Source organism: Theropithecus gelada, chromosome X (assembly GCF_003255815.1).
Source record: "Theropithecus gelada isolate Dixy chromosome X, Tgel_1.0, whole genome shotgun sequence".
Lineage (NCBI taxonomy): Eukaryota > Metazoa > Chordata > Mammalia > Primates > Cercopithecidae > Theropithecus > Theropithecus gelada.
The window spans coordinates 100,241,721-100,264,608 of record NC_037689.1 but is presented as its reverse complement, the minus strand read 5'-3'; the positions used below and the strand labels follow the sequence as shown (position 1 = coordinate 100,264,608).

Below are 22,888 nucleotides of genomic sequence, written 5' to 3'. Positions count from 1 at the left end.
GAAGTGTGGAAAATAAATTGTGCAAATGTCCCATTCAACTCTTGCCTGCAATTCGGAACTGCTAAATGCCAGTTGTTGAGAAAGTTCCTACCGAAATGACCGTAACCTGAGATTCTGTGCTGCTGCTGTTTGCTTAGAAGTGAAAACAAGTGGCTAAACCCATTCAAGAACATGGACATGGAGCACCCAGTGTAAGCTCTCTGAGGAATGAGCTGGGCGGATGGACTGAATCTTCCCTCCCCCTGCACATGCTAACCTGAGACTCCTCCTCGCATAGTGCACCTTCAGGAAAGGGAGGGGTCGGGACGGTGGATGGAAGCCCCCGTTGTGCCAGGTAACATGCCCGCTTCTGTTGGGCTCCAGGTTGAGCATCTGACAGAGTCCCACTGTCTCTCACGGCCAAGGCCCATCTCTGGAAGGAGCGTGTGCCCTTTCTCATCAGAATTTACTGACAAATTACCTATGAATGCAAGCCTGATTGATGTATCTCCTACAACCAGCCAGGGATGAACAGGGATGCAGGGTCTTTCAGTCCTGGCCCTGCTGGCTCATGGTTGGGGCAGGGGAAGAGCAATCCAGGACATGCAGTGTACAATGTGTAACATCACTCTTTATTATGAAAATAAATGGTGATCATGAGTGGGGCGAATACACAGAATAACTGGTTCTTCGAGTGGTTATGTTACCTCGCCTGCAAGTTAACTTTGGCTTTCTGGTGAGCCAGGCCGCCAACCCCAGTCCTGGGCATGGCCTTAGTTAGGCTGGTAAAAAGAGGAAACAAAGAGGATGTGAATGAAGACAAAGAAGACATCAAAGGGCTCCTTTTAGGGGATTTGCTTGAAGGCCTCCACTGGGATCTTGCTCTCGGTCTAGAGGAACTAAAGAAAAGGAGTTGGGACATCCAAAGAGCCAGATGCCCTGGGTTCCATACCCAGACAACCTGGCCTCAATTTTCTGGCCTTTCTGAAATACAGGAAACATCCACATTTTACCCACTTGATTCCCAGATCTCACCTGGAGCATAGTGAAAACCTGGTCAGCTTTGGTGTAGTTCTACTCACTGTCCTGAAGGCACCTGGGGTGGGAGAAGGACAGGTGATCTCCGACACACTGACTATGCAATGCCACCCCTTAATCTATGCTACTTTTTGCTGGGACACATGTACCAATATGAGCACTATTGTAACAATGAATAAAGGCCTAGGGAAAACCAAAATGCCTGTTGCTGACATTCTTGCCCACTAGAATACAAAGCAGAAAAATCGGGTTGTTCAAATGAACAAGGGCTTAATACATATTGACAAAAAAAGATGTTCAAGAAATAATGAATAGAAATTCAAAACTAAAAATTATCCTCCAATTTTAAAATTGTGGTATAAGACAGGATTCACCATTTTAAGGTGTACAATTCAGTGATTTTTCTGGTATATTTACAAGATTGTGTAACCATTACAATTTCATCTACCCAAAACATTTCCACCACCTTAAAAAAAATACTCCTTACCTGTTAGCAGTCACTCCTCATTCCCCTTTTTGCCCAGACCCTGGTTACCATTCATCTGTTTTCTGTCTCTATGGATTTGCCTATTTGGGGCATTTTATATAAACGACCTCATACAATATGTAGTCTTTTGTGATTGGCTGTTTTCACTTAGCATAATATTTTCGAGGGTCATCCATGTTATAGCATGTATCACAACTTCATTCTATTTTATTGCCAAGTAATATTTCATTATATAGTTATATCACATTTGATTTATCTTCATAAATTGATGAATATTTGGATTGTTTCCACTTTTTGACTATTATGAATAATGCTGCAATAAACATTCATTTCCAAGTTTTTGTGTGAACACAAGTTTTCATCACTCTTTGTGTAATTGCTGTGTCATATAGTAATTCCATATTTACCATTTTGAAGAACTGCTAAACTATTTTCCATAGTGGCTGCATCATTTTCCATTCTTACCAGCAATGTATGAGGGTTCCAATTTATCCATTGCTTTGTCAACATTAAAAAAATTTTTTTAATTGACATAATAATTATACATATTTATGGGGTACATAATGATGCTTTGATACATGCAATGTACAGTGAGCAGATGAATGTAACTAGCATATCCATCATCTTAAATATTTACCTTTGTGTTGGGAACATTTAATATCCTCCTTCTAGCTGTTTGAAACTACATATTATTGTTAGCTATAGTCATCCTACAATGTTGTAAAACACTAGAACTTATTCCTCCTATGTACCTGTAATTTTGTATCTTTTAACACAGCTCTCCCTGTTGCTTTCCTCCTATCAACACTTGTTATTTCAGTTTCAAAAAATGGTAGCCATCTTGCTGTGTGTGAAGTGATACCTCAGTGTGGTTTAGATTTTAACTGGGTTATTTTCATTTTTATGGTTGAGTTCCAAGAGTTCTTTATATATTCTGAATACAAGTCCCTTATCAAATATATAATAATGCACATATTTTCTCTGATTCTTGGGTTGTCTTTTCACTTTATTGATAGTGCCTTTTGATGCAAAACGAGTTTTAAATTTTGAAAAGTCCACTTTATCTAATTTTGTGTGTGTATGTGTGTTTTGTTATATGCCAGAAACCATTGTCTAATTCAAGGTCACAAAGATTCACTCTTGTTTCCTTCTAAGATTTCTATAGTTTTAGCTCTAACTTTTAGGCCTTTGGCTATTCTGATTTATTATTGTATATGGCATATGACGGGGTACAAATTCATTGTTTGTGAGTGGATATCCAGTTGTGCCTGCACCAGTTGTTGAAAAGGCTATTCTTTCTTTACCCATTGACTTTTTCTTGGCGCTCTGGTAGAAAAACAATTGACCATAAAGGTAAGGATTCTGGTTTATTTTGGACTCTCATTTTATTACATTGATCTATACGTCTATTCTTAGGTCTGTATCACTCAGTATGGATTGATTACTGTAGCTTTGTAGTAAGACTGCAGTAACTTTGTAGTGGGTCCTCCAACTTTGTTCTTTTTCAAAATTATTTTTTATTCTGCATTCATTGTATTTTCATTTAAATGTTAGGGTTAACCTCTTAATTTCTACAAAGAAGCCAGCTGAGATTTTGATATGCATTGCATTTGCATTGAATCTATATATAAATTTGGGGAGTATTGACATTTTAACAATATTAATTCTTCCAATCCAGGGACATGGGATATCATCCCATTTATTTAGGTCTTCCTTAATTTCTTTCTATAATGTATTGCAGATTTCGAAGTAAATGGTTTGGATTTTTTTGTTGTTAAATTTGTTCCTATGTTATTTTTATGCTTTTGTACGTGGAATTGTTTTCTTAATTGTATTTGCTTATTGTTCATTACAGGTATATAATAATACAATTGGTTTTTGTATATTGATTTTGTATCCTGAAACAATGCAGAACTTGTTTATTAATTTTAACGGGTTTTTAAGTGGTTTCCATAGGATTTTATATATACAAGATCATGTCATGTGATCTGAACTCTATATTGTTTAAAAATTAATTTCATTATCACAGTTAATGTATATACTTTATGAGCCCACTCATTTTTGGAAACACAACATCTAAATAGTTATTTTTACAAATTAACTGAAAGTTTCCGTTTTTCACTCCCCACTCTTCCCAGCTCACATCTATCCTGAAAGACTCCCAGCACTCACTTCTGAGACTGCTCAAGTTTCACCCCAGACTCGATGGAGACAGTCTCCACCATTTCCTGCTGCTCCTGGGAGAGGGTAGGCAAGGAGCTGGAGGAGGGTGCAGGCACTGGGATGGAGAAGGCACTCTGGGTCTCCTTCATGCTGGCATTCCTCACAATCAGCTTGTCATTCACAATATACAGACTGAAGGAAAGATAAGCTCTCAGACAACTGGAAAAATGGACAACCCCACACTTTCAACAATAATCCTACTTCCACTGCCACTGAGGAACCACATTCCTTCCAAGCCGCTACTCTGCCCACCTTTCAGATTCCTTGGCTGGTAGGCTTTACCCCTGCTGCAGAGTCCACCTTTGGAGAGATTGTCTACCGGTTTCCTTAGATTTGTAGATTTAACCCCAATGCATTTACACTTTACAAAATAAGTAGACATCCCATTTTCAGAAAAGGACTGTTTCACAGAGAAATCTTATAACTGGACAAAAAGATACACAGCTAATTAGTAAGTATTGTGGCCAAAAAGAGAATCTGGTATTCTCATAATCTAGACCTCTCCATGGATCTACCAGTTGGCTTTCCATGGTACTGAGAACATCCCGAGGACTGCACCACCACATTACCACACCATTGGCTCCAGGACAGGATGGGTACTCCCACCCACAACACAGCACTTACTTGGAATTGCTGATAGAAGTCAAGATGAAAGTTCGGGTGAAGGCAAGAACAGAACCTGGAGACTCTCCTTCCACTTTAAAAACAACAAACAATGATACCTCCTTACAGTTGCATATGCTTTACAAATTCATACAGGGTTCTCCAGTCAGGGAGATAATCTTTTTGCACCCTGAAGGGAGCCAGGCTGGGACAACTTTTCATTGAGAGTCAGGAGGGGGTTTCAGGGACTGAGAGGGCAACAATAGGAACAATTAGCTCCCAGGGATAGAACCCCATAACATGTGTCAGGTCTCTTGACAAACATAAGTTCGCTTTATTCATTTTACACGGTTGCCCAGGAGATGAGCTTACCAACCCCATTTTGCAAATGAGGAAACTGAGGGGTTAGGTAACAGGACAATGTTCCAAGTTCACAAAGTAACAACCTGGGATGAGAACCATCAAACTCTACAGACTGTGTCCCTAATGCCTGAGCGGTGCAGGTGCAGACAGGTATGGATGTAGGTCAGGAAGTAATGACGTTTGGGAACAAAATTGGGGGAGAGGAAGAACACAAAGGGAAGGGAACAAAAAGGAAAGAACACAAAGATAACAGAAAGTTGCCGGGAGAGGAAGAACACAAATGGAGAGGAAGAATGCAAGGGGAGGGGAGAAGAGCAACCTGGGAAGCTGAGAGCGTTATTGCAGTAAGCCCAGCCTGGGGAAGGGAGTAATGAGTGATGTGGAGAGAAGACTCTATAGACACTCACCTTCCTTAAATACTCCATTGACAGAAAAGAAGAGCATCCTTTCCTGAAAGGGAAGAAGAAAAAACTAGAGCCTTCATGATCCTCCTACCCACCTACCTACTTCCTACCTACTCCAACTCTCTGGGCCTGACTGAGGGAGGAAGCAGGTGCTCACCGTCTGGATGCACAAATCTACCACATAGGAGTTAAGGTCATGCTGAGTTCTAGGCAATACACTGAGGGAGTCCACAATCTCACGTTTTGTGTGCTTCAGCAACTGAACCCTCAGGTCTGTGTGAGAAAGAGAAGCATTGAGGGCTGCCACACCCTATACCCTGTACCCTATTATTGACTTTCCACCCCATTTCCCATGCTGATCTTCCCCCATCACACACTCACGAGGGTCCTTGATATTCTTTATATTCCTGCTATCCTTGAAGTATTTTTCCAAGCTGCTCCTAGGAGAAGAGGAGGAACAGGAGTGGGTGGTCCGGGTAGTGCAGACATTTCCAGGAACCGGCCTTTTCAGGGGAGCCACATGGCCCCAGACCAGAGTCAGAGCTGTGACACTCACGGTTCTGGGTCCTCAGGGTTGAGGGTAATGGTCAGGGAGAAGCAGGCCTTGTCATGGTAAACACTGAGGAGACCCTTTCGATCTTCAGAGTCATAGATCAAGTAATACCTGTGAAAGAGCAGTGGGGATAGGCTATCTCTGTGGCCTGGGCCCCCAAATGAAACTTGAAGACTTCCTAAATCCATGAATAGACATTTGCTTGGGTGGCCTGTCTTGTCTCAGCATTCCACTGCCTTAGGATTCTGGGGTACTTACTGAAGCAGGAACTGAAGTACCAGACTCTTTATGGTCTCAGATCCTTTATAGCTTTCCTGGAATCAAAAGACATCTTGAAACTATGTGGTTTAAAAAACGTCCCTTACAATATCTCAAATCTGGTCCCTCCTTACCTTACAAGATTTTAATATCTCAGGGGCTTCAATGCCAATTATAATTGGAGATCCTAACTCCTGGCCATCCTGAGCAAGGAAAGAGGCAGTCAGCAGTGCATACCAGGGAGGTAGAGCTGGATGAGCAAGGAGATGAACAGGCCCGAAGGGAAAAAGGGTTAGAGGTGAGGCGTGAAATTGCCCCCTCAAAATTCTATCAGCAAGACAACAGTTGGAGTCTTCAACAGTGGGTCTTGGAAGCATCTATATTATTAGATGCAACTTTTGTGTGAATTAGTGAGTATGAGTGCCTGTGTGTATTCAAGGACATTTTATTCCAGGGAGAATATTCTTGTCTTTTTCAGGAATCTATGCCTTTAAAGTGGATGAGGGTTGGATACAAACATGTAATCTAGGCAAGAGCCAAAGGACTTGAGGGCAGGCATGGAGGTCATGTACTTGAGTAAGAGGAGACAATGATGACAGTGAATACCTACCAGGCGTAACAACTTGGGGAAATATTCCCGGATGGTACTGTCCATAACAAAAAATAGAATGAAGTGATTGACAATTCAGAGTTGCACAGCCTCTCTCCCTCTCCCTCTCCCTCTCCCTCTCTCTCTCCCTCTCCCTCTCCCTCTCCCTCCTCCTCCCCCTCCCCCTCTCACTCTCCTCCCTCTCCTTCCTCCTGGTTAGCTTCCACCTAGACTGCCCTGACTCTCTTCTCCAGTGCCACAAGAAGCAGCATTGGGAGCTCCAGGGTTTCATCCCCCTCCCTCCCTCCCCTTTGTCCAAATCCCAACAGAAGGCTCCGCAGGGAGCAGGAAATGGAGTGGGAGCGCAGGGCTCTGCTACCCCACTGGCTGTCCATCAATCTGCCTGGCCTGGCCCTGGCCAAGACCAGGTCAGCCCTTAGGGATGCCCAGGATGCTGGGATAGGTAGCTGAGTGAGGCTGGGCTCAGGAGACAGGAAGGGTAAGGCAGGGGGATGACAACGGAAATGGGGTGAAGGCAGGGGAGGGAGAGACAGGTGAGACATAGGAGAGGAGAGACAAGGGAGAAACAGGATGCAAAGTAAAGGGAAGGGAAAGATGCTCTACTGTAGAGGTGGAGTTCAGGGAGGTATAGAGGAGAAAAGGGCTCCCCTGCTGCAGCCCTTTCCCTCATTGCCCCCAGCTGGCCCTGGGGACCGAGGCAGGAAAGGAAAACATGCACCTGTTGGGCTGGGGCCCACTGGATGCGGCTGGAGCCTTTCTCACCTGTGTGAGCTCAGTCTGAGCTGAGCATGGGAAACAGAGCAGCCACGGGGACAAGAGACCTTCTCCCAGGAGGAGTGAAGGGTCAGGCCCCAGCTCAGCATGGGGTTCAGAGTCTGGGGACCCCCTCTCCCGACCACTGCATTCTCTTCTGATGGTCCCTGACTCCTGTGCCCCTCTGTGCTGGCACCTTGACTGAGAAATGCTACCTGTCTCAGGCTACCCAGGGCTCCTCTGAGGGCCCAGGCAGGACGATGTGAAGTGTGGAGGGAAAGAGGGGCAGTGCCCTGAGGGGCCTGTCCTTCTGTCTCCTCAACCTCCTCGGCCCTCTGCCTTCCACTCCTGCCTCAGGAACGTGGCCTGCTTCTGGTCCCTTGACTCAGGAAACCCAGGTTTCTCCTCAAGGAGGGCCCAGTTCCTGGCATTGGGCCAGAGGAAGAGATGGCATGACAGCAGCCACCCAGGGCCTCGGCCCTCAGTATGAAGCAGGGAAGCCCCAATGTCAGCCCAGGACAGGTGGCGGGACATTTTTGGAGCAAGAGGAGAACTCCTCTTGGGACAGGGGAGGGAAGCCCCATCTCAGCATGGAGGCAGGAAGGCCTGTCTCAGCATGAGGACCTGGACTAAAGGAGTCTTCTCGGTCCAGGGCACCAGCATCTCAATACTGCTGGTCCTGGGGAGGTGGGAGAGCCCCGCTTCCTGGAGCATACTTACGGAGGGCACGCTGGAGGAAGCTTGGTGGAGACAGGTGGGAAACACATCCCAGAGCAGGTGAAAAGGGGAGCATGTCAGAGGAAGGAAAGGAGACCTCTAAGCACAGATGAGTGAGTAACACAGAGAGAGGGGAGAGAGAGAGAGTAGGAGGGGAGGTCTGTGGTTCTCCCAGAGGACCAAGGCCGCTCCTTCCTGCAGAAGGGCACTTTCAGACACAGCTCAGTCACCCAGGTAGCAAAGGTGCCCAGGAGGGGCGACAGGGGTTGCCACTGACCTTACATAGGCGGACTGGTCCGAGAAGGTGCTGCACAAGGGGTTCCCTTCTAGCCATAGCTCTTCGAGCTTCAGCCCTTTCACCTTGCCCAACTCCCATGCTGACTTCAGCTAAGAAAGATGGGGAGGAAACTGGAGAAGGAGGGCCAGGGAAAGAGAGACACCTGCAACCCTGGGTCCCAAATTCCCCCAGCCCTCACAGTCACCCACAGGTACCTCTGCCTGCTTGTTGCCATTATCCTGGTGTATACTGCCATCCACCCTCCATCCAAAGTTGATCTGGCTCCCCCTTCTCACCTTATTTTTGGAGAGATTCAGGGTCTTGACTTTGGGAGCCTTCTCTATAATGTCAGACAGGCCATCCAGCTGGTGCAGTTTGTTGTCACACAAGTTCAAAGATAATAGCTATTGGGTAAGAACAGTTAGAGTGACGGATACTATCTCGAGGCTTGGAGACAAATCTGCCTTTCACCCCATCTCTTCCACCCCTCTAATTAAATACTAGCACTGGGCCTAAGGCCTCACCTCAGGGAAATTCCTTTCAATGATCTTCAGAGTGGCAGCCATGCAGTTTCTTCGATTCAGGATTATATCAATATGATGTTTCACCAAGTCTCCAGGAAGCCAAGAGAAGGGAAGCAGAAGGCTGTGAGGGGCCTGACTGGACCAGCACCAGCACCAACCCCTCCCAAAGTTGCCATCCATATAAATCTCCCTCCCAGGCAGACTGTTCTGCCCCTACTTGCCCTAGAATTGCTGCTGTCAGCCATACCTGGGTCAAAGCGGAGCCTCTGGAGATCAAGAGCTTGCTGGGAGACATCATATCGTTTGTTCAGGGTCAACTGCAGAGACAGAGACGAAGAAAGCAGCTCTGAGGCTCTGGTGGTGTGGTGGTCATGACAGGGAAATATAGGTGCGGGGGAAGAAGAGGTGCCTTGAGTATGTATTACCTTTAGCTGTGCCATCTCTTTTGGTTTCAACATTTTCTGCATAGACTGGGGTTTAGTAGAAAGATTGACAAAAACAAACACCTGCAAGAAGGCAAGGCAAGGTAAGCACCAGGACCTCTAATCTCAAAAAGACAAAGACTAGCCCCTGGCCTGTCCTCCTTCCCAGAGACTACATATAGGGAGTGTTGTTGACATATACCTTTTGGTTTTTCTCATCATGAATCTTGCAGTTGACTTTCTTTAATGCACAGGCAGCACTAACATCCTGAACAAAGAAGTGGGCCTGATTTTTGTTGTAGTGGAACTACAGGGAATAAAGGCAAGAGCAATAGTGTCAGAGGCCAGTGGCTCCTGCTGAGTCAGGCGTCTCCCCCTCCCTTGTGCCCACTCATCTGGCTTCACCATCTTCTCTTACAGCGACTGGAGTGAAGGGGACATTGCAATGGCTCTGGATTGAATTCACTATCCAAGTCTTATCATACTTTATCCCATAGGGAATCTAATGGTGAGAAGAAGGGATAGGATAGAAGAGAGACAACATGGAATTAAGTCTGGAAAATAACCCAACTAAGTGTTTTATTCTAACCTTCTAATGGAGCTTTAAAAGACTTCTGAGATAGGGACCATTAACATGATTTCAACTTTTTTTTTTTTTTTTTTGCCAGACATGGATTTCCTAGTTGTCCTTTTCTCTCTATTCCAAATGTACTTCCCAGATAATAAAATTCAGATGTTCTAAATGATCCTTTTTTTTTTTTTTTTTTAAGGTGCTGGGAGATTCTACCTATTGAAGATCCAGCCTGCACCTCTGACAAGAACTCCAGAAACTCAACACTGCTACACTTAGCTTGAGCCATGAGACATCTTGCGGAGAGCTGCTCCATCTTCTTGGCAGTAGTTTCCACCTTTGCATTTAGACAACCTCTTGTGTCCTCTTGCAGTCAGCCTGTTCCCTTTACATTGTTTTTCTGAACCTGTGCTTAGATGTTAACTCCCCCCGTCCTCAGAAAAATATCTAGTATTTCTACGTGTGATTAACACAACTCTCCCTGACCCACCTTTCCTGCACAGCTTTTGCATTTTCTCAGGACACTCACTGTGACCTTGAACCAGGTCCCCAGGTCTCCATTCTGTGTGTTCTTCTCCACTTCTCTCTCTGGAGGAATTCTATCTTGGTATTCACTACGGCATTCCACACTCCTACTATTGGGTTGTAAGGTAGAGGGGTTGCTGTGGGGAAATGGATAAAAAGATATGTCTATAAATGTATAGAAATGCATAGAAATGTGACACAGTTTTTCATACACCCTCAACTCACTTAAAACCAGGTCTGCAATTAGGATTTCTCAGCCATTACTTCACTTCTAGCATTCTTCAGTTTTTCAAGGAGAGGAAAAATAAAACTACAGAGAGTGAAAGAATTACAAAGTCCCAGGGGCTGCTATGTGCAAACCAGCCTGCCTGGTCACTTACTTTCTTATTTGGGGGTCCTCGTGGACATCCCCCACCTCTACATTTTCATCTTCCTTCTGAAGGTGGGGAGGTGGGAGCTCATACCCATCATGTTCATCATGAAAGTTCTCCTTTCCAAAACTCCCCTGGGAAGAATCTCCACCTTTATTTTCTCCTTGAGGAGAGCTGCTACCATCACTGTGTTCTGAAATTAGGAACAAAAATAAAAGTTCGAAGACAAATCAGTGGTCATATACCATGTACCATTTCTTGGCCTAACATAATAGTAAGGCAAGCAAAGTGCCAACCTGCCCTAATAGAGCAGTCACACAAACCCCAGAAAGCAAACTCCTCTACCTGTCCAGATAGGAGAGCCTTTTCTCACAAATGACACAATTAGGGAAGAGATCTTAAAGGAGGAGGTAACCGTGTGGAACTATTTGGAAAATGGAGCAGGATTTATAAAGAACAGAGTGTGAATGTTCATGGATTAGACTGGACATCAACCAAACCCCAGGAAGGATCCAAATGTTGCCTTCTGTTATGCCATTGTAGTCTAACAACCTCACCAAAACCTGATAGGCAACCTCTCTCACACTTCCAAAATGCAATCAGCCACCAAATTGATTTTATTAACAATCAGCAAGCTGTACTGTCTTTTCTAGTGCAAGCTTTCATGACAGGATGGATTGATGCATCATCCTGCTAAACTGTCTCTCTGCTTCCAGCCTTGACCTCAACAATACTCTTCTGGAAATACACAGAGTGAGCTTTCTTTTTGCTGAGCCTAAAATGCCTTTCAGCTGAGAAGACAATGCTTCTAACCTCCACTCTTCTATAACAAGGAGCTGAACAATGATCAGAAATGGTGTCAACTATAGTTTCCAAGTGTTTAGCGATTTTTCTGTCATCAGAGAGAATACTCTGTATGACTTTCATTCTTTTAAATTTATTGGGGTTTGTTTGATGGCCCAGGACATGGGCTATGTCTGTGAACATGGTCTATCATGAATGTTAGAAGACATGTGGAAAAATAGTGTACTCTGCTGTTGTTGGGTAAAATGTTCTATATATGTCATGTAGATCTGGTTATTGTATTGATTATACTATTCAGATCTTCTATAACCTTGTAGATTTTCTATATAGTAATTCTATCAATTGCTAAGAGTGGGATGTTGAATGCCCCAATGATAACTGTGGACTTGGCTATTTCAGCTCCATCAGTTTTTCTTTCATGTATTTTGAGCCTCTGCTGTTTGGGTGTGTACACAAGTAGGATCATTCTGTCTTCCTGGTGGATTGATCCTTTTATCATTATGTAATATTCTTTTTGTTTCTATTGGTTTTCTTTGCTAGCAAGTCTACTTTATCAAATAATTGTGGACTCAGAAATGCTTATAAAGTGTTTCAGTTATATTTCACACTGTATTTACTCTAGGAATTTCCTTGTTCACCCTCCGTATTCCCCACCAACATGTTCAATTCACCATGTGGCAAGATTTGGAAGTTTAATTTACATCTACAAGATAGTATCAATTATCTTTCCCATAAGTGTATTCACAAAGGATATTTTATTTTTATCACATTCAACTGAAACAACTGTAATGCTAGTGGTTTTGGAGGTGGGGATTAAGGAAATTAGACTATCTGAAGCCAACTTCCTTTTAGCATCTAAATTTAAGATTCTCTAGGTTTGTATTTTATTTTATATATATATATATATATATTTTTTTTTTTTTTTTTTTGAGACAGGGTCTCACACTGTCACCTAGGCTGGAGTGCAGAGGCATGACCTTGGCTCACTACAACCTCCACCCCCTGAGCTCCACTGAATCCTCCCACCTCAGCTTCCCAAGTAGCTGGGACCACAGGTGCACACCACCATGCTAGGCTATTTTTTTTTTAAATTTTTGGTAAACATGGGGTCTCACCATGTTGCCCAGGCTGGTTTCAAACTCCTGAGCTCAAGAAATTTGCCTGCCTCGGTCTCCCAAAGTGCTGGGATTACAGACATGAGCCACTGTGCCCGTCCATAAGTTTGTATTTTATATGTATTATATATTAATTACTCCATGTTATCTCAGGACATACTTGCGAGTAAACATTCTATTCAGTCCTGATCACTTTACAATATACTTATTATGACCAGGCCTCAGATGAACTCCTCTGAAAAGTCATTGCTTTCACTGTGTGACCCATGGTCAAGATAGTCTTGTTACTCACAACCTTTGGAACTTTCCCTGTATGGCCCTGGAAGTGAAATTAAATGTGGGTTAGAGCATTTGATCCAGAAATGTTCAGTCCCCAAAATTTGATGATAGCTTGGAGTGCTCTCTTTTTCTCATATTTCACATCCAATTGATCAGGAAAGTCTCTTGACTCTACCTTTAAAATATATCCAGAGTCTGGCCCCTTTTCATTCCCTCCATTGCTACTACCCTGGCAAGGTCACCAACATCTATCTCCTGAATTACACTGCCTTCCAACTTGTCCCTCTGCTTTTACACTTGCTCCCTCACCATACATTTTCATCAGAGCAGGAAGAGTGATTTTTTTGAAGCATAAGTCAAATCTTCTCATTCCCCTGCTCAAAAATCTTATAACAAGGGTTTGAATCCCATCAATATGTTAAAAAGCCATGAGTTCATAATGATACTCAAAAACAACAACCAAGAAGATCCTTATTGATGACATTTGTAGAATGCCAGGAAACCAACTTATATTTATGAAAATTTGTAAATAAAAGGGAAGAATCAAATATTTATTTTGCCTTCCCTGTGCAAGCTGTACATAAAGATAGCCAATTGTTGATGAAATTTTATTTTTATAGGAATATTCTAGCTAATATATGAAGAAGGCAAGATAGAATTTGACTATCGTCATTCAAAAACTTCTAATTAAATAAAGAATTTATACAATGATCATTAATGCCTTGTAAAAATCACAAAAAGGGAAATAACCAGATATCATGTACTTTGTTATGGGTACCACCTATGAAATATTCTTGCCAAACATTAAACCTGAATCTGATCAGGCCTCAGCAGCAATTTAGGACTTCATCATTGTGGATAGGCAATGAACCAAATGTATGACAAAAGACCCAGTTTCTTTAACAAATAATTTGAGAGAGAGGGAGAAAGACAGAGAGACTGAGAGAGAGAAACAGAGAGAGAGGTGGTAAGTGAATATGTTTGCTGCTGTATACTTGTATGCTATTGAATATGTTATATATACACAGATATATTTTCAAACTGCAATCATATTGTAAAAATATCTGTAACCTACTCTTTCAGTTAACATTTTACATCATTGCATGTTCAGAAATAATACCTAATTGATTTTTATTATTTATCAAATTAATATGCTTTCCTTTAAAGACATTGTGGAAATTAAAGCTAAGGTCACCTGTTTACCAGAGCAAGAACTGATGGTTGAATCTCATTGAGCTGAAAGCTCAGGAAAGAATAAATATGATTAGTTCAAAGTTTACCTTTTTCATATTCTCTAAAATATCTAAATAACAATTTCTGACTTTAATATAATTTATGCATTCGATTATTATTATAGTTAAAATTTGTCACAGGTCGGGCACGGTAGCTCATGCCTATAATCCCAGCACTTTAGGAGGTCGAGGAGGGTGGATCACCTGAGGTTGGGAGTTCAAGAGCAGCCTGACCAACACGGAGAAACCCCATCTCTACTAAAAATACAAAATTAGACTGGCATGGTGGCGCATGGCTGTAATATCAGCTACACGGGAGGCTAGGGCAGGCGAATCGCTTGAACCCAGAAGGTGGAGGCTGCAGTGAGCCGAGATCACAGCTTCGGTAACAAGAGTGAAACTCCGTCTCAAAAAAAAAAAATAATAATAATCTGTCACAAGTTTAATCTACTAATAAAATTTCAAATTTTAATAAATCTTTCCAAAGTTTTGCTACTATAAACAATGCTATGAAGAATAGGATTATATATACATTCTATTATTTGTTTACAGTTTTTCCTGCAATAATTCTACAAGTGGATTACTTTGGTCAAAACATGAATGCTTTCAAATTTAAGAGATTTTTAGAAGTGGCATTTAAAATATACATTTATACTTATCTGCATGTTAATCAAGAGTGAGTGAATGAGCTTATATTCTCACCAGTTCACCAACCATTTTGAAAATGTGTATATGTTGATAAAACAATTGCCCTTTTTAAAGTTTATATTTTGAAAAACATTCCCTCAATGTATATATTCATAATTAGTCAGGAGGATGGCGGGAAGAGAAGGATCTAGAATTTATTATCAGGGGAGTGGCTGAGATATCAGAGAGTAGTTGAAGGCTAAGAGACCTGACAGTCTCATAAACAAGAGGCAAACACTCAAGGATGGAAGCATAAGATGAGGATGAGCAATGGCAATACAATAAAACGAGAAAAACTTCTGATGTACCGAATCCATGCTAGCCATATATGTTCATCTGGAAAACTTCATGGAAAGCACATTACATTTGTTTTCCCATTCCTGTGACATTGTCTTCCAAACATTAGAGAGAAGACACAGTAAAGAAGATAATAATGAGGATAATAAGAACTATACCAAACTCAGCATTTGAAAAAATAAACCGAGTTTTTCTTCCAGCAAAGAGAGACTAGTTAAGTTGCACCAAACTTCCAACTGAGAACAACTAGAAAAGTGTGGAAAATAATTTAAAATAAAAAATTATTTAAAGGCATCAAAAAGCTAATGATACAATAAGATGCTATGGGGGAAATACCAGGGGAAAAAAGGAAACTCAGAATGTAATCCCAATCCTGGGGGCTGATTTTTTTTCTAGCAGCAGTTGATGATTCCTGAGGATATAGGTAAGATGCTAAAATGCTGTGAATTTGTACCAAATTCCCACAGAGTCATAGAGCTAAGAGCATAAAATATGAAGTTGGATATGTCAAGGAGAGGGGACCTTGGCAAACCACTCAGGCTTAGATAGGAACCTCTAAGAGCTATGTCAGGTAAATACGGGTAAACTAGAAATAGACCAGCCCTCCAAGGGACTGAAGTCCAAATTAATCATCTCAATCATCAATGAGATTAAAGAGATTTGGGGTTTTCCTTGCAACGTAGCAAGTTGACAGAAAAAAAATCTTCCCTGGAGCAAGACAACTTCATCCTAAGACTGAAATAAATAAATCTACAATTTATTATATATAGTTCCCAGAAAAAAAAAATCTAGAAGGAGATAAAAATGACATGATTAAAAACCAAGCAAGCAAAAAATAAAAAATAAAAAGGACAATAAAAAACACATAAAATCCAGATAATCAGATAATGGCATTATTGTCAAGAATATAAAAGATTAAGTATTTCAGCCAAGAATTGGAAAATATATTAAAATGAACAGAATTTCTAGAATTCATAAATTCAATAACTGTAATTAAGAACAATTTTGTGATTAGCAGCATAACATAACAGATATACTTTTGTGGTCTTTACCCTTCAGATTACAATGTACAGTCTTGCCTTACCAGTCTAATGCATATTAGTTCTTTTACATCTCCTTGAACAACAAGGAGGTTTGGAAAGAAGGATCTGAAGAAAATATCCAGAATGAAGTATGAAGACGCAAAATTATGAAGAATGAAAAAGACATGGGGCAAAATTAAAGGAGATACAGTGAATACACCAAACATGTTTAATTGGAGTTCTAGAAGGAAGAAAAGAGAGTAGTGCAAAAGCAGTATTTCAAGGTTTCAAAAAGTAATAAAAGATACCAAGTCACAGATGCAAGAAGCAATATATATTTCAAGTACAGTGGGGCATGAGGAAAACCAAACCCAGGTCCATCATAGTACAGCTATTGAAATCCAAAGAAAAAAGCAAATATTCAAAGTAAAATCAAAACAATGGGTTATCTTCAAATGAGCCAAAATAAGACTGGATCGATATGTAATTTTTAAACAGAAATAATGTAGCTTGAAGAAAGTAATGTTATATATTCAGAGTGCTAAAGTATAATAGCCGTAGGCCTAGAATTGTGTGTTTATTTAATTTCCGGGTTTTTTTGAAGATACAAAAATGGAAGTTAAATAAACATCTGTGATATTGCAAAACATATATTAGATCTTCAACCCTGTTTCCTGGCATACAGCTCCTAAAATTTTTATAAACTCCAAAGTGAAGTCTTTTTGTATGCTAGGCTGGCAGTCCCTAGGTAGCTTCAGGATCGGGGATGGTCACTGGAAAGAGCAAGGCAGTATTAAAGGGCTGGGACTTTCAAGGGGCTGAAGGGTAAGTCAGTCACCAATGGCCAATGGATTAATCAGTCATGCATACATAAAAAGCCTACATAAAAAGTCAAAGAACAGAGTTCAGAGAGCTTCTTGATGGATGAACACATGAAAGTTCCTGGAGGGTGGCACACCTGGAGAGGGCATAGAAGCTCCACATCTCTTCCCGCTACCTTGCCCCATACATCTATTTGTCTGCATTATTTGCAATATTCTTTATAATAAGCTGGTAAATGTAAGTGTTTCCCTGAGTTCTGTGAGCCATTCTAGCAAATTAATCACATTCAAAAAGAGGGTCATAGGAACTCCAACTTGAAGGCAATCAGTCAGAAGTTCTGGAGCCCCAGACTTCCAATGGGTGGTGTCTGAAGGAGGGGGCCAGTCTTGGGGACTGAGCCCCCAACCTGTGGGATCTGATGCTATCTCCAGGTAACCTGATTTAATTTTGACGCTATCAAAATTAAATTAGCGGACACACAGCAGGTGTTTACTATAAAGTTGATTGCTTGCTTGTTGGTGGGGAAAACTCCCCCACACATTTGATCACAGAAGTCTTCTGTGCTGATGGTTGTTGTGGAGTGAGAAAATAGAAAAAAGCACTTTAAGTGATTTTTTTTCACACTTCTGACCTTTTTTTTTTTTTTTGAGACAGGTCTCACTCTCGCTGCCCAGGCTGGAGTGCAGTGACATGGTGTTGGCTCACTGCAACCTCCGCTTCCTGGACTCAAGCAATATCCCACCTTAGTCTCTAGAGTAGCTGGACTACAGGAATGCACCATGCCTAGCTAATTTTTGTTTGTCGAGATAGGGTTTTGCCATGTTTTCCAGGCTACTTGTGACTTTTTTTTTTTTTTTTTTTAATTTTTTTTTTTTTTTGAGCTGGAGTCTCACTCTTGTTGCCCAGGCTGGAATGAAATGGCACGATCGTGGCTCACTGCAACCTCTGCCTCCTGGGTTTAAGTGCTTCTCCTGCTTCAGTCTCCTGAGTAGCTGGGATTACAGGTGTACACCATCACGCTGAGCTAATTTTTGTATTTTTAGTAGAGACAAAGTTTCACCATGTTGGCCAGGCTGTTCTCGAACTCCTGACCTCAAGTGATCCACCTGTCTTGGCCTCCCAAAGTGCTGGGATTACAAGCGTGAGCCATCGCGCCCGGCCCTACTTGTGACATTTTAAAGCAAACAAAAGCTAAGCAAATTTGTCACCAGTCAAAACTAAAGATTCATCCTCAGGCCAAAGAAATATGATCCCAGATTGAGGCACGTAACTACAAGAAGGAATGAAGAATAATTACATTGGCAAATACGTAGGAAAATCTAAATGAATACTGACTATATAACACAATGATAATGTCTTTAAAGAATTTAAATATGTGTTCTCGTTCAGCTCTCACTTATAAGTGAGAACGTGCAGTGTTTGGTTTTCTGTTCCTGCATTAGTTTGTTGAGGGAGGGGAACAACACATACTGGGGCCTGTCGGAGGGGTGGGATTAGCGGAGGGAGAGCATTGGGAAAAATAGCTAATGCATGCTGGGCTTAATACCTAGGTGATGGGTTGATCTGTGCAGCAAACCACCATGGTACACGTCTAACTATGTAACAAACCTGCACATCCTGCACATGTAGCCCGGAACTTAAGATAATAATTAAAAATAATTTTTAAAAGGAATTTAAATATATAAATGCATATAATTAAAAATGCACACCAATATACTGGGAGGGGTATTATAATAGTTAAAATATTGGAGGGTACCTGTGTTGTCTAAGGATATGTAAAAGAACTAACGTACATTAGAGGCAAGAATGGATGTTGTAATCCGAAAGGTAGGCTACAAAAATGACAGAAGAACGTCACATTATCAATCCAAATGAGGCAAAAATTAATAATTTAAAAATAATTTTAAATTTTACAAAGGAAAAGAGAACATTAGAATAGGAAAATAGATGTAAAGCAAACAAGAAAATGTTATATTTAAGCCAGATTATATGTGGAATTATGTTAAGTGTAATGTACTGAAGATTTCAAATAAAAAAGCAGAGATCATAAGACTCAATTAAAAATTAATTCAATCAGGCCGGGCGCGGTGGCTCAAGCCTGTAATCCCAGCACTTTGGGAGGCCGAGACGGGTGGATCACGAGGTCAGGAGATCGAGACCATCCTGGTGAACACGGTGAAACCCCGTCTCTACTAAAAAATACAAAAAACTAGCCGGGCGAGGTGGCGGGCGCCTGTGGTCCCAGCTACTCGGGAGGCTGAGGCAGGAGAATGGCGTAAGCCCGGGAGGCGGAGCTTGCAGTGAGCCGAGATCGCGCCACTGCACTCCAGCCTGGGCGACAGAGCGAGACTCCGTCTCAAAAAAAAAAAAAAAAAAAAAAAAATTAATTCAATCAAATGCTCCTTAATAGGAACATACGTAAAACAAAACACAGGACATTTGAAAAAAAATGGCAAAAAATGTACCATTAAAACACTGACCAAATGAAAGCTGTTATAACTATTCATAAGAGAAAAAATATACTTTCAGTAAAACATTACTAGAAGAAGGGATATTTTGTAATGACAAATGGTTCAATTCAACATAAAGATGTTAATAAAACAAATTTGTATGTACTTTTTAGTGCAAAGCCAAAATACACATGGCAATAAATTGATGGAAGTAAATGGAGAAAAAAATGCACAGTAAAAACTGGCAGAAGTAAATGAAGAAATGGACAAATCCACATTCTCAGTAGGAAACTTAAATATACTTCACTGAATGACAGATAAAACAGCCACAAAATCCATTAGGTGAAGATTTAAAAAACATGACTAACAAAATTTACTTAACAGAGGCTGGGCGCGGTGGCTCACGCCTGTAATCCCAGCACTTTGGGAGGCCAAGGCGGGCGGATCACGAGGTCAGGAGATCGAGACCATCCTGGCTAACACGGTGAAACCCCGTCTCTACTAAAAATACCAAAAAAAAAAAAAAAAAAAAAAATTAGCCGGGCGTGGTGGCGGGCGTCTGTAGTCCCAGCTACTCAGGAGGCTGAAGCAGGAGAATGGCGTGAACCTGGGAGGCGGAGCTTGCAGTGAGCCGAGATCGCGCCACTGCAATCCAGGCTGGGCGACAGAGCGAGACTCCGTCTCAAAAAACAAACAAATGAACAAAATTTACTTAACAGAAAGAACACTGCATATGACAACACATGCAACATTTCAGAACAGATTATATGCTGACCTATAAAACAAGCCTCAAAAACGCTATAGTGGTAATACAATCTACTTTGAATGGCTGCTGAAAATTTGAGGTTATTGGGGGGTTCCCTGTCCCTCCTCCACCCCTAGTATAAATCTCAAGAATGTTATTTTCCAATATCCCTCACCTCAGGTGACAATCCTCACTCCCCAAATCCTGGACCAGAGAGGATCACATGACTCAGACCTTTCCCCTAACCAGGGGAACATCTCGGCTCAGCCATTACCATAACCACAGGAGGGGAAGTTTTCCATGTGGTGCCAGGATGGATGTGTCAGGACCCACTAGGTCCAAGACCTCAAGAGAGTGGGAAACAGTCAGCCTTGGCTCTTGCTACTTCCCATTTAAAGGAGAGTCCGCTAGGTGTCATGTGGGTTGGAATGGAGGTGGGGAGGGGGCTCAGTCCCTCCTGCCCTGTGGGAACCTAAAGCCAAGGCTTCATGCTGACCAACTCACCCATGGTGTGTCCTTAAGGCAGTGACGTTTCACCAATGTCCTCACAGGGCTCTCTTAAAGGGAATCTGTGTGGTCTAGAGCTCGGGGTTTGCAGAAGTTTGGGGAGGGCAGCACAAGAAGGTGAGAGCAAGTCCCAAGCAACTTTGTTAGTGGACAAGATGGAGTCCTTACAGGAAGTCCCTTCTTCAAAGGCATAGAGAGGAGACCTCTGGGGGCTAGACGAGACTGAACTTACTTTTCTTACTGCCCCCTAAGTTCACTACCAGTCTAACCCCCAGGGAGCGGTTTCCAAGGGAGATACTCTTGCAGAATTGGTTAGCTACAATCACAGGGCCTCGGACCCAGGTACTTGTTACAAACAGAGAACTCAGCTATTCAGTCTCTGTCCAATGCATTACATTGTATTTCTTTATGGAAGAGGAGAAAACTTATTTGCAGAATCACCAGCTCCTTGCTGTCCCTAAAGTTTGCCTAATTATAAATATTCAACACTACAAAATGTATATTTTGAAAATAAAGTCATTCTGCACCTTCTATCAATGTGATCACCTCACGATGACCTAAAGATATTCACTGTAGTCTATTTACCAATCTGGTGCACACTTTCTAGATATGCAAGGCAGATGTTTACCTACCTTAAAATATTTGTAAGTAACAAACATACATATATATATATACACACACACACTATACATATATATTCTTTTAAGAATTTGAAGTCACATAATTTTCTGCAAACTGATTTTTTCACATACTGTGACATCCTTTAATTCTCATTTCTTTACCAAATGTGGTTTGGATGCAGATGTTTATTTTTTTTTTTATTTTATTTTTTTTTTTTTTATTTTTTGAGACAGAGTCTCGCTCTGTCGCCCAGGCTGGAGTGCTGTGGCCGGATCTCAGCTCACTGCAAGCTCCGCCTCCCGGGTTCCCGCCATTCTCCTGCCTCAGGCTCCCGAGTAGCTGGGACTACAGGCGCCCGCCACCTCGCCCGGCTAGTTTTTTGTATTTTTTAGTAGAGACGGGGTTTCACCGTGTTAGCCAGGATGGTCTCGATCTCCTGAGCTCGTGATCCGCCCGTCTCGGCCTCCCAAAGTGCTGGGATTACAGGCTTGAGCCACCGCGCCCGGCCGCAGATGTTTATTATAGAATCATTTTGCTTTTCAGGGAAATTAACTGTTGATATTTGTTACACTTTCTCCTGGTAAGCGAAGTCCTTTAGCACAGGGATATTAACACAAAGTCTGCAATACCATTGCAAATATGTTCTTCCAGCTTTTCAGATTTTAATATTTTTTCTTTTGGCAATATAGCAAGTATTTCTAAACTTTTATTAAATTTATGACTTAGAAATAAGACAGGTAATTCTTTGGGAGTACAGTGGGAACAGAAGAACACAGGGTGAATAGGAAGGGAACAAAAGGGGTCAGGGAAGCTGGGAGAGTTCTGAGAGGGAGCCCAGCCAAGGGGAGGGAGCAGTGGGGGATTTGGGGAGGGGACTCTACAGACACTCACCTTCTTTCAACACACCATAGATGGAAAAGTAGAGCATCCATTTCTGAAAGGGAAGAGCTCTGGTGCTCAAGATCCCCCTTAACCTCCTACCCACCTCTGGCTCTCTGGGCCTGTCCAAGGGAGGAAGTAGGTGCTCGCCTTCTGGTATCTATGTCCACCAGGAAGGAGCTGATGTCATGTTGAGTTTCGGACAACACACTGAGGGAGTCTACAATGTCATGTTTTGTGTGCTTCAGCAGCTGCCCCCGCAGGTCTGTAGAGAAGAGAAGCAAGGATTTGGGGTTGGGGGTGCTGCCACACCCTGGTCCTTGGCCCCTGTGATTGTTCCCATCACACCCCCTTACCTTGCCCAGTCTTCCCCATCACAAACTTGAGCATTTTTATATTTCCGCTATCCTTGAAGTACTTGCGCAAGCTGCTCCTAGGAGAAAAAGAAGAGCAAGAGTGGGTGGTCTGGCCAGTGAGGGCATTTCCAGGAGCTGGCCTGTGTCTGCTGGGGATCCTATTTCTTGTTATCATCCTGATATGCACTACCATTTACCCTCAACCCAAATTTGATCTGGCCCTTTCTTCTCATCTCATTTTTAGAGAGGTTCAGGATCTTGACTTTGGGGGCCTTTTTTATAATGTTAGACAGGTCATCCAGCCAGCAAACTTTGTTGTTGTGCAAATTCAAAGACAATAGCTTCTGGGGAAGAAGAGTTAGATAATAACAGAGTGATCTCATTGATGTGCTCA

General features: G+C 42.1%; 1 protein-coding gene across 1 annotated transcript; it reads right to left on the bottom strand.

The window, feature by feature from the left end:
- Nucleotides 1-592: 592 nt before the first annotated feature.
- LOC112616002 (nuclear RNA export factor 2-like) lies at nucleotides 593-22,370 on the bottom strand. Its single transcript, XM_025372956.1, has 21 exons — nucleotides 22,151-22,370; nucleotides 10,772-10,871; nucleotides 10,312-10,444; nucleotides 9,630-9,713; nucleotides 9,414-9,518; nucleotides 9,215-9,295; nucleotides 9,037-9,106; nucleotides 8,790-8,878; nucleotides 8,562-8,669; nucleotides 8,266-8,375; nucleotides 6,519-6,555; nucleotides 6,043-6,111; nucleotides 5,909-5,964; nucleotides 5,654-5,761; nucleotides 5,479-5,537; nucleotides 5,255-5,370; nucleotides 5,101-5,143; nucleotides 4,352-4,424; nucleotides 3,677-3,859; nucleotides 1,015-1,075; nucleotides 593-869 (listed from the first exon to the last, which is right to left on the bottom strand). The coding sequence occupies exons 1-20, from the start codon at nucleotides 22,185-22,187 to the stop codon at nucleotides 1,054-1,056; spliced, it is 1,683 nt and encodes a 560-aa protein (XP_025228741.1). The 5' UTR covers nucleotides 22,188-22,370; the 3' UTR covers nucleotides 593-869; nucleotides 1,015-1,053.
- Between the last annotated feature and the right edge of the window lie 518 nt (nucleotides 22,371-22,888).